General features: G+C 47.0%; 1 protein-coding gene across 1 annotated transcript in view; it reads right to left on the bottom strand.

The window, feature by feature from the left end:
• Elovl6 (ELOVL fatty acid elongase 6) overlaps positions 1-15,613 on the bottom strand; it is a 52,091-nt gene that overhangs the window by 24,995 nt on the left and 11,483 nt on the right. The window contains exon 3 of the mRNA XM_010641599.2: positions 10,809-10,940. Within this exon, the coding sequence (XP_010639901.1) occupies positions 10,809-10,940 (132 nt within the window). The remainder of the gene's footprint in view (positions 1-10,808; positions 10,941-15,613) is intronic.

The following is a 15,613-nucleotide window of genomic DNA, read 5'->3' as shown; positions in this document are numbered from 1 at the left end:
TCTTTTTTTTTTTTTTTTTTTTTTTGAGACGGGGTCTTAATGACTCACTAAGTTGCCCAGGCTGGGCTTGAATTTTGATCCTCCTGCCTTGGCCTGCTAATGTGCTGGGATTACAGGTGTGTTTTGACCAGCACCACAGACAGCACTGGAAGAGGACCCATGTGGGCCAACTCTGAACCCCAGGCTTTGAGGAGTCACTTTTACAACGCCCATTTCAGGTTTCCCAAGTTAATGACTTTTAAGATGGTGGAAACAAAGACAAGTCACTAAGTCCATGTGCCTTTGCTAAAAATGCTAAAATGACTTTCACAAATGAATCAAAGTTTCCAACAATGAAGAGACAAAAGCCTGGAACACAACTTGATCCAAACTATAACAGAGGCGTGGCCCACAAGTGCTGTGTCAGAGACGGCGACACGCAGCGTCACATGGTCTCCGGCCGCAATCTGCTGGATGTTGCTGGGGAAACTGCCCGACGGTGACCAGCACTCGAATCTGTCAGTTGATCTGTTTGTAACTAAGAATAAGGAATTTACGCTTAGTGCTAATGAAGACAGAGAAACATCAGTGTGCTTGTCTTGGGGGAGAGAATGCCGTGAGAGTCACAGAGGGTGCAGGTGAGACCAGACCTGCCCTGCTTGATTTACTGCATGAGCTATATCAAATTTCTGCTATGAATACGGACTCGATCATTATCCATAAACCCTTGTAACACAGCTATAGATTCTCCAACTAAGGAACCCTGCCAGGCTCTAATACATGTAAATATCTAACTAAACCAGCTCGTTTTACCTCAAACACGGGGACAACAATCAATAATCCAACAAGAGCATAACCAAGCACACAGACAGCCCTCTGGCAAATTCATTAGATTGTTCCTATCTGGGTTTATTCTCTTAGAAAAATTTATTCTATGGTTGCTACGCAGTATCAAAGACTAAGAAAAACAAGACAAGGAATCTGTTCTCACCAAGCCTGCGTTTTAGAGGAGGAGGCTCCAGCAATTTGACAGTTGCTTCACAACTGCAGGGAGCGCTAAGTACATCACTGATGGGAGTGGGGAGGCCACCTCAGGAGAGGGGACAGGAGAGCGGATTACTCAAAGTGAGCCGAGGCCAGGCGGGAGTGGTGGAAGGAGGCGCAGTGAACCAGAGGTGGGAAAGCTGGGAACGCCTGCCGGGCTCCAAAGTACTAAGTCTGCACTCACCGCGGAAAGCAGAGCGGAGAGTCCTCCCAAGCTAAAAGCAGAAGTCCCGCTTGACCCAGTGCCTCTTCCAGTGCCTTCCCCAGAGCGCCTACAGCGTCATGCTTGGTGACCCACGCTCCTCAGTCGCAGCCGAGTCACGGGAATGGCCTGCATGGCCCTCCACCAACGGGTGGACAGAGCAAAGTGGATTCACAGAACCCAGGGCTACGCGCCCATCTTTAAAGGGTAAATCCAAGGCACTTGTAGGAAAACTTACCAGTTGGGTAAGTTAGTCAGATACCTTTCAGGCGGTTAGACAGGGCCAGCCCAGGAGGAGCCGACACTGAGGACAGTGGAGACACATTCACCGAAGGCCAGCACTGTACAAGGACAGAAACCTCCAGTGATGGATACTCCACATAGGCATCAGTCACTGGGTGGGGGACAAAGATCTTCCAAGAAAGATCCCTGACCCACGCCTTTCCACGGAAAACCCTCGCTCAGTTCCTTGTTGGCTTTCTAGGCCACTTGCTTCCCCCCTGGATCCCCATCTAATCAATATCACCTGGGTGACTCTTCTTGTAATCTGATTGGTTGGTTGGTTGGTTTTGCCCCGTCTCATGCCCACCTTGTAATTTTCCATTGGGTCTTATAGTTTTGGCCCATTCTGTACCTGCCTCACCACATGGCTTTGCTGTATAAAACATCTTTGAAAAGTAGGATGAACAGGCAACCCATTTTCCAGTCTCCCTTCTGTCTCTCTTAGACAGAAGCTGTCTTTCTCTCCAAAAATTTTCCTACTCTTAACCTCCATTGTTCCTAGAATTCTTCGATTTTAGAGAACACAAACTCGCATTTCAGATATCCGGCAGGATTGGGAGCTACATCTCTTCCCCCTGTATCACCTGGAGACCAGTGTTAAGTGAAGTAAATCAGATGCACAAGCGTAAATATCACATGGTTTCTCTTATGTGAGAAACCCAAAGCATAATAATTTAAAGAGCAAAATGAAAGACAGTTAACAGAAAACAGGGAGGTGGACCTTCCGCAGAAGGAAAAGGGATCTGGCTATGGGGGCAGAGAAGTGAGGTGTGTGTTGGCTCCCTGGGATCAGTGTGTTCATTCTGTACTGCTAACAGGCACTCGTCACAAATCCAGGGTAAACTTTAAACAATGCAAACAGCGAACCCACAATAAGAGCAGTAATTCTAACGATGAACAACACTGAAGTTCAACCGGATGTGCTCTGTGAAGCTGAGGCAGGAGGGTCACAAGTCTGAGTCCAGCACAGGCAGCTTAGCGAGGTGTGCTGGGGGCGGGCTGGGAATACAGTTCTGGCGAGGTGCCCGTGGGCACAATCCCCCACATTCCTTTCATCCTAACTGCTCTGCACAGGATTCAGCAGCACATGGGAGGCTGAGGCAGGTGGAACTCTGGGAGTTTAAAGCCAGCCTCCAAAGGTGCTGGGATTACAGGCATGAGAATTTAGAAGACTGACTCAGCCAGGTGGTGGCACAGGCCTGTAATTCCAGCATTCAGGAGGGTGGTGGCACAGATGTGTGTCACATTTCAGCAGTGCAGCTGACTGAAACACTGCTGGGGGTGTGAACAGCGCAGAGGGAGAGAGACTGAAGGTCACTGGCCCTGGCCAGGAGGGTGAGTAACGGACGCTGGGTAGTGAGATACACAGGAGTCGACCTAATTATTAACCTATTTCCTACTGATTAAATGCTTTTCAGTGAGGAATCAGCTAAACCCCTTTCACCAGACACTGGTTCTGACCCTGTGGAGAGGGATCACCCGGAAAGAAGGCAGGGGACCGGGGAGACGGGCATGCCTGCGTCTGCAGCGCTGCAGGAGAAGCCAGGGAGGCGGGAGGCAGGAACAGGAAGCAGACAAGGCCCACTTCCCCCAGCACAGGGCTGGCCGCACCTGATGCTGTCCCAGGTGTGCACATCCCGGTTAGAGTTCACCGGAAGCAGCTGCACAAAGGTTGGAGGGGGAGGAAGGAGCCAGTGTACCAGGGGGGCAGAACCTGGAAGAGCTGGTTCTGAGAGCAGCAGAGAACACCCAGTGTCACCCGTGGCCTCAGTGCCGTGTCCTGGGGATAGACAGTGCGGGGTGCCTGGATTACGAGCCCCTAAAATACAAAAACATTAATTACGGTAACCAGAAGGCTGTCAGAAACACAGATTCCAGGCTGTACCACCAGAGCTTGGGGAGAACTCAGGACTGGAGTTTCTCAAACACTCCCAATATTCTGATGCATATGACACAGCAAGCAGAGCGCAGGGACCCACAACAAGGTTTCCCTCCTTTCCCGACTACAAAACCTTGCTCCGCTCCACTTCAAGCCGTGCACAAAGTGCCCCTGGACCAGGCTGGTCTGAAGGCAGCGGGGCAGGACCACAGAGCGGCTCTGCAGCAGATCGGGTCGTGCCCATTCTGCCAGCTGTAAAAAGGGACAGCGGCACTGGGCACGAACTTAGACCCTGACATTTTTGATGACCATGACATACAGCATCAGTGAGGGTGTCTTTTGCATGCAAAAAAGTCAGGAATATGAAGAGCCTGCACCTCACCTGAACTGACGAACCACACGCTCTCAGGGCTGGGTCCTAACTGGTCTATACCACATGCACAAGGCACGGAGCCACACACTAGTGAGAAGCAGAGATCCACCCTCCAGGATCATTGTCTTCTTGTCTATGCAAATCTACCCGCTGTCTGGGGCCTCTGAAGTCCGAGTGCGACTGGGTGGCCCTCATGCTGCTATTTTAACGATCGCTTGTACTGCGAATGGTAACAACGTTATCCAGGGGCTGGGGGGGCACAGAACAACCGCTGTCAGAACGAAGCTCTTTCAATTGAAGATGCAAAATTCAGATGTGACAAAAAGGATGTGCTTATTTCTTGTGCTTAGAATTATGTTGTAAAAGGCAAAATCACACAGATAAAGATGATAGGTTTTAAAGCACATGTCTACTTGGTATTTACTCCTATGGGAAAGCTGATCTTGAGTTATAAAAGTTCTGAATGATGGGATTATTCTGAAATATTCAAGGAGCCGACCTACCTAAAGAAAGGTGGCCATCCTATCCTTGTGTTTTCTTTGAAGATCTGTAGTAAGGATAAGTAAGAGAGTGAGGTGAAGACCTGCTGTAGGAGTCACCTAAACTGGTAATGAGGTTTCCACACTCGCAAGAAAGCCTAGAACTATTTCTCCAACGCAGAGGGGGCCGTTCGCTTTCAATCACGTATGACAAGTTCTTTGAAGGATGTAGTTTCTGACCAGTCAACATTTTCCCTGCACACGGAGGGCTTCTGCCTCGGGCTTGGATAAGTTACCAAACAGCTTATCCACTGGCCCGGTCTTTCTTTTCCTTGACTTCCTGTGGTTTTGATCAGGCTGGTTGGGAGCAGACAGCCCTAGGCTTTGCCTTCCATCGGTGAAGCACACAAACTGCTTCTGAGACAATTCTGGAGAAATACTCGGTGTCGATTCCGGTTGCTGTTCGTGCACCTCGACTCAGGCCAGAGCCATCTGAGCGGCCTGCAAACTTGGCAACTGGGAGAGGTAATTATTCTCCTCCTGGACTCGAGCCAACACAGGAAACAGTAAGAGGAAGCTTCCAGGCCCGTTGCGCTGTCTCCCACACGTCTCTCCCGGGACACCTGTTGTTAAAGGCACAGCAGAAAGATCGGCCCTTGCCTTGGCCACAGAGCTGCTCCGACACTATGTTCTTAGATGGAAATGCAATGATTCAAAAATTCCAGGGGGAGGAAGTAGATCTTTAAAACAAACAAACAAACAAACCTATTTTCTGGCTGGTTCTCATTACCAAACCCTTTTCATCAGAGGAATTTCTGGTAGCTCTGTTTCATCAAAAGATTGCTGAATTTTCTTAATAATTAGTCAATTTGGTTTTTTCCCTATTTTCAGATTCCTGCCCTATGGAAGAAAGGTTGTGAATAAATAACATGATTTTATGAAATCTTGAGTGTTTTAAATGTTACCCTACTTAAGATTTCTAGACTACCTCACAGGGCAGGGGTGGCGAGCCTTTTAGAAGCACACGGAAGGTGTGACACCGCCAACACGAGTATCGCCCAGCCAAGGAAACCAGGGAGGGGAAGGCCAGGTCGTGGCCCTGACCTTCAGGAAACTTCCAGCCCCTCAAAGCTTTGGCTGGAAATGAATGTAGTTACTGTCACACCTTCGCCAGGCACTGGGCACTCAGTGGGGTCTGACAGTTGTATGTGGCACGAGTCAGAATGAGAAGGAACACTAATTCTATGAAAGCATGGGGCTTAGCACTTACTCGGACCTGCCAGAACTTTAATATCAGGACCTTACCTCTAAGCTAGCCAGAACTTTGCCCAGTAGATTTCTTTTCCATCTGAAAAGGTCTGCTCAAGTCTTTTTCATTTGAGTTATCCACTATTTACTCCCCGCTTTTAGCAAATGTTATTTTGAAAACTATTTCAGGTGACTATCACATATTTAATTTAATATAAAATGCCTGAACAGGTAAAATTACCAGAGAAATACAAGTCCCCTTGGCATCAGCAAGTATGGAAGTGGAGGCTCATAAGAACATGCATTTAGCTGAATAAAATTGTATGCAGACTGCGTTTCAATTCCAAACTGAAATACAGTTTCAGAAATGTGGACCAAGGCCAAACCTCTGAATTTCCTGATTGAAATTCACCTATAAATCTCACGCTTTTTTAGAGATGAAGCAGAGAATGAATGAGACGCTAGTCATGAACACTGCCTGCAGATTATATACATGAGACCCTTATCCAATGAAAACTTTTGAATGGGCAACTTTCTTTTCTGTCGAAGCAGCTCATAATTTTAAAAACATATCACTGTCATATCAGACAGGAATGTACTACACTTGATCTTAGGCAAAAGGCCAAGAAGTGATTCAGACAGCAAGAGAAGCTGGGCGTGGTGGGGGACACCTATATTCCTAGCAGTCTGGGAGACCGACGCAGGAAAATCGCAGGTTCAAGTCCACCCTTGGCAACTTTGCAAGACTTTGCCTCAAAATATAATGGCTAGGGATAGAGCTCCTTGGAAGGCCCTAGGTTCAATCCCGAGTACTGCTACTATATAACCACCCCAGCCAACCCCACAAGTTATAAATGTTTCAGAAGCAGTGTTCCTATCCAGAAAGACTGGAGGGCTGTATGATTAGCAGAGCATGATGAAGATGAAGACCAGGATGACGAAGGAGCAGCAGTATTAGTAACAGCAGTAATATGAAGAGAAGGGCATTCAGGTATTCAGAGAGCACACAGTTCCGCAGTTACGGTCACAGTCCTAGGAGGGCAGACGGGCTTCTGGGCTGCTGTCTGGATTTTACTGTGAAGAGGCTTCACGAACTTCTCTAAGTCTAGATTTCCTCATTTTAAAAATGAGAGCCAAGTACACATTGAGGCAGCCACAAAAGTAAAGTAAGACAGAATACATGAAGAAAGCTTATGATAGTGCAGGCACCTGATGAACGGGGTGTCACTTCACTGACTGACTAACGATGAGTGTATGGATGATGCTGATGAGTGAGTGATGGAGCTTTCTATGGCCAAACATAACAGTTCTGTCTAAACTTCCTCCCACTAGTCCATGTAACCCCCAGGTCTTGGGTGCTGAGGCAGGAGTCTACAGACCACATGAGCAGGTGACACTTTCTCTACAGACTCCTGAGCAGCAAGGTTTGTCAGCACTCATCTGCCAACCATAACTCTTAACAGATGCAACCCGAGTTTCCCATGAAAGCACCCCGCATGCAGGGATTGCCACATGGTGCTCAAGACGCAGTGTCCACCCAGCTACACACAAACGGAGCCATGGCTGTGGGCCACCTGGGGGCCACGCACGCGGGAGGAAGTGACAGAGCCCCCCCTCCACACAGGCCCAGAGGAGGCCGCTGGTCCTTCTGGAAACTAAAGGAAAGCTGACTTTCCGAAGTTAGAACCAGCTTCAGATTCAATTTCATCTGCAGTCTTATCTTGTGCGTATGAACGCGGAGGAAGAAATACTGAATGTCTCACAAAGGGAGGATGACAGAAGTAAAACACGCAGGGGGCAGGCAAAGATGGAAGGAGAGGGACAGCTAGTGTGTGTCTATCTTTACTTTTAATGACTTCCACTAACTTCGGCCTGCTCTATGACATTAAGGACCTGTGTCTTTAAGGAGAACAACAGCAAAAACACCTCCACAGGTGCCGCTCACTCAAGTGCCATTCCTTCCTGCCCGCGTGGGAAGAAAACCGGGCTTGGAATCTCAGTTGAAATGAGTGAGGTGGAGAAAACTCTCCAGGGCCGGGCTGCCCATGAGACTGGAAAAGTCCTAGAGCAGTGGTGGCGAAAATACAGCGCACCTGCCACAGTGGACCGTTCATGCTGCTGAAAACTCTACAAGGTTCGCCATCACTGTTCTAGAGTTTTTAACTCTGTTCCCTTTAAAGGTTGAGATTAGGGTTTCTTCTCAGCTCTGCTTGCCTAAGCTCTGCAGCCTTGTCCTGGACAGGTGTGCTCTCTCTCTCTCTCGCTCTCTCTCTCTCTCTCTCTCATATCTATTATTTATTTTTATTTCATTAACCTAGTATAAACTCCAATTTGAAGCTAAACCCCTTAAGAAGGCACATCCTCGCCTCTTGCACGAGAGGACGCCAAATAGCTAATATTTCCATATGTTTTCAAAGCCTAAGTCATTCTGTTTTAAGCTGTATCGAAACTTTCTCTTGCAGCTCTGGGTTAGCACAAATACTTAGGATCAGTGAACACTCTCCTCTGGCTACTTTAATCACCCTGTACTGTTAAATTGGTAACACTCATCTGCTTCTCAGGACAAAAACAAAAATCAAGAACTCCCCAAAAACACAAAAGCCATTTCTCTGCCTACTACTGTAGAAATGAAATGAAAAGAATAAGAGAAAAGCATTGCTTCATTACACTGTTAGGAAATTGCAATGTGCATGCAACACAGAACTATGCTTTAAATCAATCATTTTCGTCACACAGCGCTGATTCTAAACCCTCGGCCACCATCTCCTCCAGCAATGGACACGACGACGTCTGTTTGGGCCGAAGTGACGGCTGAGGTTTAGGGGGAGATGGAAGCAATGGAAAAAGAGGAGAGGGCCCGGGCACACTGCATTCAAAAGAAGAACCAGGAACGGGCTTTTCCCCCTGGCTTGGGTGGACACGCGTCTACGGGCAGCTGGGCAGTGGGTCAGGACTGCACCGAGCGCCTCACACTGGCTAAGCAGCTTCGATGAAGTTTACACGGGAAGACTGCGGGGTGGAGGCGGCGCATATCTTGCTGTCATTACAGCAACTTGGGTAGAGAGAGCACTGAGGGCCACCACTGAGTGCGTGGAGGTCTGCGGAAACGGGCAGGCCAAAGAAGACTGGTGCACCCCGGGACTCTGCATGTCCAGAGTGACTTCGAAGACACTCGCGAGGCCGTGGTGAACTCTGGTGAAGAGAGCCTGAGGGAAGACCCCTCCCATCTGGAGGGTGTGTGAGCGACAGTGCGTCCAGTGCTGGGCACGCAGCAGTTAGGAGAGGAAGTTTCACGCAAGGTGCACAACAGAGATAGATTCAGTTGCTGGAAGTCAGCAAAGATCTTGACCATCCTCCTTTTCTGCCAGCACAAGTTCTTTCTTTGAGGGTCACACACAGAATGCCACGTTAGCGTTTAAACTGGGATGTTTCTGAGCGTGAACTGGGAGCTACTGGTGGCTACAGAGGACCCGAGGTCAGGAGGGCAGGCCCCAGGCCCGAGCTCTGGAGCTCCCTCTCAAGGATGGAAAGTGGCCACTTTTCATTTTTATTATTGCTCTTGGCTGTTTGAAAGGGATGAGTGATCTGATTAGTGCCATTTTATTGTGAATTTAAAACAGGTGGGTCAAATCCAGGCAAAGGATCCAACTTCAGGCAACTCAAAAAGAGAACACTTTTTAGAGAAATGGCCGACCCAGCTCTGGACAAAGAACAGACAGCATGCCTGCCCAGCAACATCTCGGCAGACAAAAGCACAGCAAAGATGCCACACACCTGTAATCCCAGCAGTCGGGAGGATGAGGCAGGAGAACGCCATGAGAATTGCCATGAGTTCAGGGACAGCCTGGGCTACATAGTGAGTTTGAGGCCAGCCTGAACTGCACAGTGAGACCCTGTCACAAACACACACAAAGCAAATCCAGCAGCCAGCGAGCAAAACAATAGCAAAGGACTGAAACACATCAAAATCAGATATATCTCAAAACCAGTGACGCATTAAAAACCAAACCTGTGATTTTCTAATATCTAAGAAAGCAGACCTTAAGAGTTCACTTAAAAACCACATTCAGGGTGTGGTGGCACACGCCTGTAATCCCAGCACTCAGGAGGCTAAGGCAGGAGGATCACCGAGTTCGAGATCAGCCTGGGCTTCACAGTGAGTTCCAGGTCAGTCAACTACATACTGAGACCCTGTCTCAAAAAACCAAACAAAGCAAAACAAAACAAAAAAAAGAAATAAGAGAGAACCTTGTAAAGGTTGGGGATTTAGCTCAGTGGTGCTGCTGCCTGCCTTGCAAGCACAAGGTCCCGAGTTTGAACCCCTGTACCAAAAAACAAACAAAACAAAACAAAACCATAGTCAGCAACGGCGAACAAGTGGGTGCTTCAGGCGAGAGGCTACAATATAATGCAAAGGCACAGATCCTCGGAGTCTCAGGGGACTCCTTCCTCCTTGATTTTGTTTTTTTGAAACACTATGAAGCACAGGCTGGCCTTGAACTTACTGTGATCCTCCTGCCTCAGCCGCCCAAGTGCTGGAATTACAGGAATGGGACCCACTTCCGGATCCCTGATCATTTTTAACAAACCTTAACCATAACGAGGTGGTTCACAACACCATCTATTACCACGCAGTCAGCACAGAACAGGAACGTCCAGTGGACATTCACAAATACTAAACACCGAGTGAGCACTAAAATGAATAAACACTAGATGTTAAAATAAGTACATGATACCAAAATGAATGGAGTTCTGGACCCCACCGCTCCCCGCACCTCTGCCAGCCCACCGTAAATGTGCAGCTTAGACCAGCAAATCTCAGAACAGGTGGCTCTGCGGCGCCATGGGTAACTCGGGCTCGGTGGGACGCCAGCTGTGTGCTGATGAGTCTTGTCCTGGCCGCGCCACCCGGACACCAGGCCTTCTCCCCACAGCCAGCGCTGGCTGCAGGTGTAGGCTGGGGCGCGGAACAAAGCGCTCTGTCCAGCCCCGTGGCTCTGCAGTGCGGCAACAGCACTCGCTGTGGGCGTCCATCCACCCCTCCGCTTCTGTGTACGCCACAAAAATAAAGGACCTGGCGCTGCCCTCAGGCCCAGGAGGAACCGGACCACTGCCCACCGGGAGGGACGGGCACAGAGGGGCCTGAGAGGCCGGGCACTCCAGGCCAGCGGTGCAGGGAAGGCTTGGCTGTGAGCGTGGCTTTATGGCCACTGCATGTAAAAACTCAGAAACACCAGACTCCGAATCAAGTGCTCAGGGGTGCTTTCTTCCAGAAAGCCCAACGCTTTGCATGGATTTGCTCAGAAGATAATCGGAACTTACCTGAAGACTGCGAGGGTCAGAGACCAGAGCACTAGTGGCTTCCTCAGCTCGAACTTTGCCCGTTTGTTCATCAGGTGCCGGCCACCAAAGATAAAGGCTGCGTACAGAGCGGAAAACAGGAAAGACTTCTTCCTAGGGACAGACAGACAGACAGGCCTTGTGAGATGCCACTCTGCAGCACCCTACTTATCAGGCAACAGCTTGGATCACTCGCCCTCTTGGTAAGGATGAGCCCGGCCCTGAGCAGGCCCCATCCTCGGGTGACATGGGGTCTGCATAGAGTCCCCTGGGCTTAGGGTGAGGGTGAGGGTTAGTCACGAACAGATTGGCCCACACAATAAATCAAACGTCAGCAGACAGAGATTTTTCTCATTAAAATCTTCAATGTAGCACTGAGGTACAAAAAGCCACCATTTAACTGAAAGAATTAATTTTATTCTCAGCATTTGTGTAGTTACTTTGGATAGACGGATTTTAAATAGAATTGTTTTCACTGGAAATATCTGATAATAGGGTTGTGTACTGGGCAAGAAAGTCATTTAAAATCGCAACTTCCTAGTAGGGTAATGGTACTAAACAATAACCTTGGAGTAGTAATTGATTAAAAACATTAAAATACAAGTTATAGGATTTATGACTCCCAACATGAGTTCGTGAAATCCTCTCCTCCAAGGAGGCCAGCTAGTCAAGAGTCGTTACTGTCAGGCCTACAACAGGAAGAACCCGGAACCATCCCTAGTGCACCTGCCTGGAAACTTAAACTTGAATTTGACCACATCTCTGATCTAACTACTGTTTATAGAGAGTACAGGAAACAAGAGTAAACTGTGGAACACTCAGCAGGACAGTGGAACTTATGTCAACTCAACAGCAGTGGGCAAAATGAAAGGCTACTTTAGACTGAAACCAATTTGAAGCCAGATGTGGTGGTGCACATCTGTAATTCAGTGCTCTGGGAAGCTGAGGCAGGAGGAATCAAAACTCCAAGCTGGGCCTGGGCCACTCAGTAACTTAGCAAGACCTTGTCTTCAAATAAAAAAATGAGAAAAAGGGCTGGGGATGTAGCTCAGGGCTAAGGCCCGGGGTTCAATTTCTATCTGCAAAAAACACTGACATATTCTGAAATATTTATGAGTAAAATTACATCTTAGATTTGCTTTGAAAAACCTTAGAAAACAAAACTAAAAAAGTACAAGTGGAAACATGAAACAAGATTGACAAGAGATGATGAAGACAGGCTAATTGTTCTCTCCTGCAAACATATGCACAAACTAAAAAATATCCCATTGGGCATGATGGCACAGGACTGTAATCCCAGCACTCAGGAGGCTGAAGCAGGAGGATCACCTCTAGTTCAAGGCCAGGCTGGGATATATAGTGAGTTCAAGGCGAGCCTGAACTACATAGCAAGACTCTGTCTCAAAAAAAAAAAAAGCAAAAGTTCCACAGTGTGTTTTCTGAAGGATAATGATTCAATGCAGATGAAATCATCTTTATGAGTAAGGATTTCAAACATCTCCTGAAGCAACATCTCAACATGTCCTTGGTGGGATCACGGTTGTTCTGACTCGGATAGCCTGGGCTGTTGGGCTTTGATGGGATTATTCAGTCAAACACATAAACCACATCAAGTCAAGTTCCCCAGGTCCCCAAGCCTGCTGATTTATTACTGTGCCACATAAAAGGGAGCAATGGTTCCAATAATGCAAACAAACAAAAAGAAAAAGTTTCTATAGGAATACAGTTCAACAGCAGCAGAGGACTTGTAAGTAATTTAAACATCTGTACATACTTTGAGAAACTGCAACGTTTCTCTTAAAATGGGTATTCCCTGCTCAGTTAGATAAATAGGGAAAGGACTGCAAAGCAAGTCACAGGACGTAATACCACAGGCAAAATCTGTTAACCTAAGAGTGCATCTGGAAAGTGCTGCGTATTTTATTTCTATAGCTACCGGCACGTACTGCTGACTCACTCCCTTTATTATCTATATGAGCAACATTCCTATTGGAACAAGTGCAAGTGACCTACTCAAACACTACCTAGTAAAGGGACGATGCCGGTACTCAACTGATAAACAAAAGCTGGAGAAATCATTTCTACCGGGGATGGCAAACACTTCCCTTGGATACACAAGGCCGGGCACACAGTAGGTGTCTAATAAATATTTGTTGAACAAGCACGGGCTTCTGCTCTGAAATTATCTGATGGGGAAATAATTATGCAACTGTGACAGCAGGTGCCCGACAAACAGAGAATGAACAATCAGTAACACTGACAGAAAGCTGTACTTCCTAGGAATATATTCATAACTAAAACTTTCAGGAAAACACTGGTACATTTTCTTCTTAGAAAGAAACAGACTACACTTCTGTACTTCAGAGAGATGTGGAAAAGTGAGGTAATTTTATGGGAACTTTATTGAACATTTCAGGAAGAAACTACTTTTGGCTATAAATATATCCATTGCTTTTATCTCTCTGTTACAATTTGCAAGGGCATGGCATTACATTACTGATCTCTACTTATACATACTATAATATGTAAAACATATTACACATATATATACAGAAAACTCATTTATATATAGGTTAGGACTCACCATCAACCTATTAAGCGAATGAAGGTAACAGCAGTAGAAAATAGTACAATTCCTTTTCCTCAACTGTCAAGGTAATAAATGAGTATAATTACAGGATTCTGCTCACTGGGTAATTCCTACAGATGAACACCGCGCTAAAAGGCTTTGTGTCTTAATCCTCCTGATACCTCGCCACATAGGTGAAGTATTACCTTTCATCTTGTAGGTAAAGGACCAGGCTCAGCTGCTGAGCGGCCTTCAGTAAGCGGTGACCCAGAGCCCTTGGCACTGCTGCATTTTGAGGTCACCATGAACTGGGAGAGCTCTGTTCCCCTGTAACAGGGAAGAGCTCTCCACCCTCCCAGGCCTGGGACACTTGCATCCAAACGCCTCCTCTCTTTGAGAACCCTGAAACATTTCCTCATCGTTATTTATCACTATTTCTCTTACTCAGTATAATTCGGATTGGGGTTATGGCTGCTTTAGTTGTATCACTTGCAATTCTGCACCCATGAAATGAAATGGACATTGTCATACAATTCCATCATTGTAACCTATGACAAAAATGTGTCACAAGAATCAAGGCAAGAATAAACTTTTGCCGGGCCTGGTGGTGCACACCTGTAATCCCAGCACTGGGGAGGCTGAGGCAGGAGGATCACTGTGAGTTCAAGGTCAGCCTGAACTGCAGAGCGAGACCCTGTCTCAAAACCAAATAATAAAAACATTTCTTCTGTGCTTTCCTCCAATTTCCTCACTTCTAGAATAAGAACTCGTCACTACACACTGCTCACTCCCCACAAGGGTCATCCTATTTCCTACATGTTTTTTAAAACTCTCTTTAAAAAAACACCAAGGACACACAAGGTCAGCTAAGGCAAACGATTGCACGGAGTCTGGGAGGAACAGGGGCCCTCGGGGCAGAGCCCAACATCCTCGCTCCAGGGAGGGGACAAAGAGCACGGTGACTGGCAATGGCTGCTCACGGTCACTCAGGCGCACACGGACAGACAGAAGCTGACTTGACCCGGAAGTTGTCTGCCGGTGCCGGGCAGGGGGGGCAAAGTTCTTCCGGGTACAGCTGTACCTGGGCCCTGGGTCACCGGGAATGAGGGCGATATTCCCAAAGGCTGTTCTCTGTATACTGTGCACATCTTCCACTGTGGTGAAATACAAATGATGCTCTGGGTTAGAGTTAAATTTACGCTTTCTTGCTGAGAGGTCACCCAAGGAAGCCTCACGCTCACCTCTTCAGCTGGGTACTCAGAATTCCGGGCTGGAGAGCAACTCGGGGGTGGGCGCTGACTTCCCAAGGGTGAGGCCCTGGGTTCCATCCCCAGCACCACAAAACAAGGAAAATGTGTCATCTACCATTCGAATGTATGATTATTTTTCCATTTTGCTTAGATGATAGGATTTTCTGCAGCAAACTGGACAGTATAAGTGGATTAAAACTGCCTACCCTTCCTGATAAAGGTCCAATGATAGTCAAGATGAGTAACGACTCGCTGCTAACCTACTTCGTATTTAATGTGGATAGATTACTCCCTAATGCTCTCATGTTAATCCAGTAATACTTCATACTCTGGCTGGCATCCAGAGCTGGGGCTGACAGGGGTACCACACGTTTATTGCCAGTTAATTAGTAATTTCTATTTGGCAAGGACTCGTCTTGCTTCATAAATCTTAAATATACGATACATAACACAACCTTTACCTATACTTAAGTACTTATCAGGATGGCAATACTGAAGTTGATTACTAGGTAACCAACCAAATAAAGAAAATACAAACAAAATACTAATGTGTTTTGAGCTTGCTATGCCCGTAAATTTCCCCTCTTTGATTTCTGTCCTTAACAATGGAAAATATAGATGAATCTGGAAATTAGCTTATGAATAACAAATAATGGCTTTATACATAGAGATCCGGATTTTTTTATTATACCACTTTGTCCCAAAACATTCCTAGGAGATGCTTTTTTATTTTTTGGAAGAATAACTGAGTAAGTCTCTGTTTATGGTTTATATTTATTGCCCTACCAGGAACACTTCTGAAAGATCACTTGTAAATTCAAATGCTTTTTTCCCCAGACTCCTCCCGAAACCAGCAGTTACATCAAGATCTCTTTCTTCAAGAGTCAGACAAGTAGGCTGGGGATTTAGCTTAGTGGTTCCACTGCCTGCCTCACAAGTACAAGGTCCCAAATTCCATCTCCAGTAAA

The sequence above is a fragment of the Fukomys damarensis genome, unplaced genomic scaffold, assembly GCF_012274545.1.
Source record: "Fukomys damarensis isolate Sample0158 unplaced genomic scaffold, DMR_v1.0_HiC HiC_scaffold_25, whole genome shotgun sequence".
NCBI lineage: Eukaryota > Metazoa > Chordata > Mammalia > Rodentia > Bathyergidae > Fukomys > Fukomys damarensis.
This window is presented reverse-complemented; position numbering and strand designations above follow the sequence as displayed.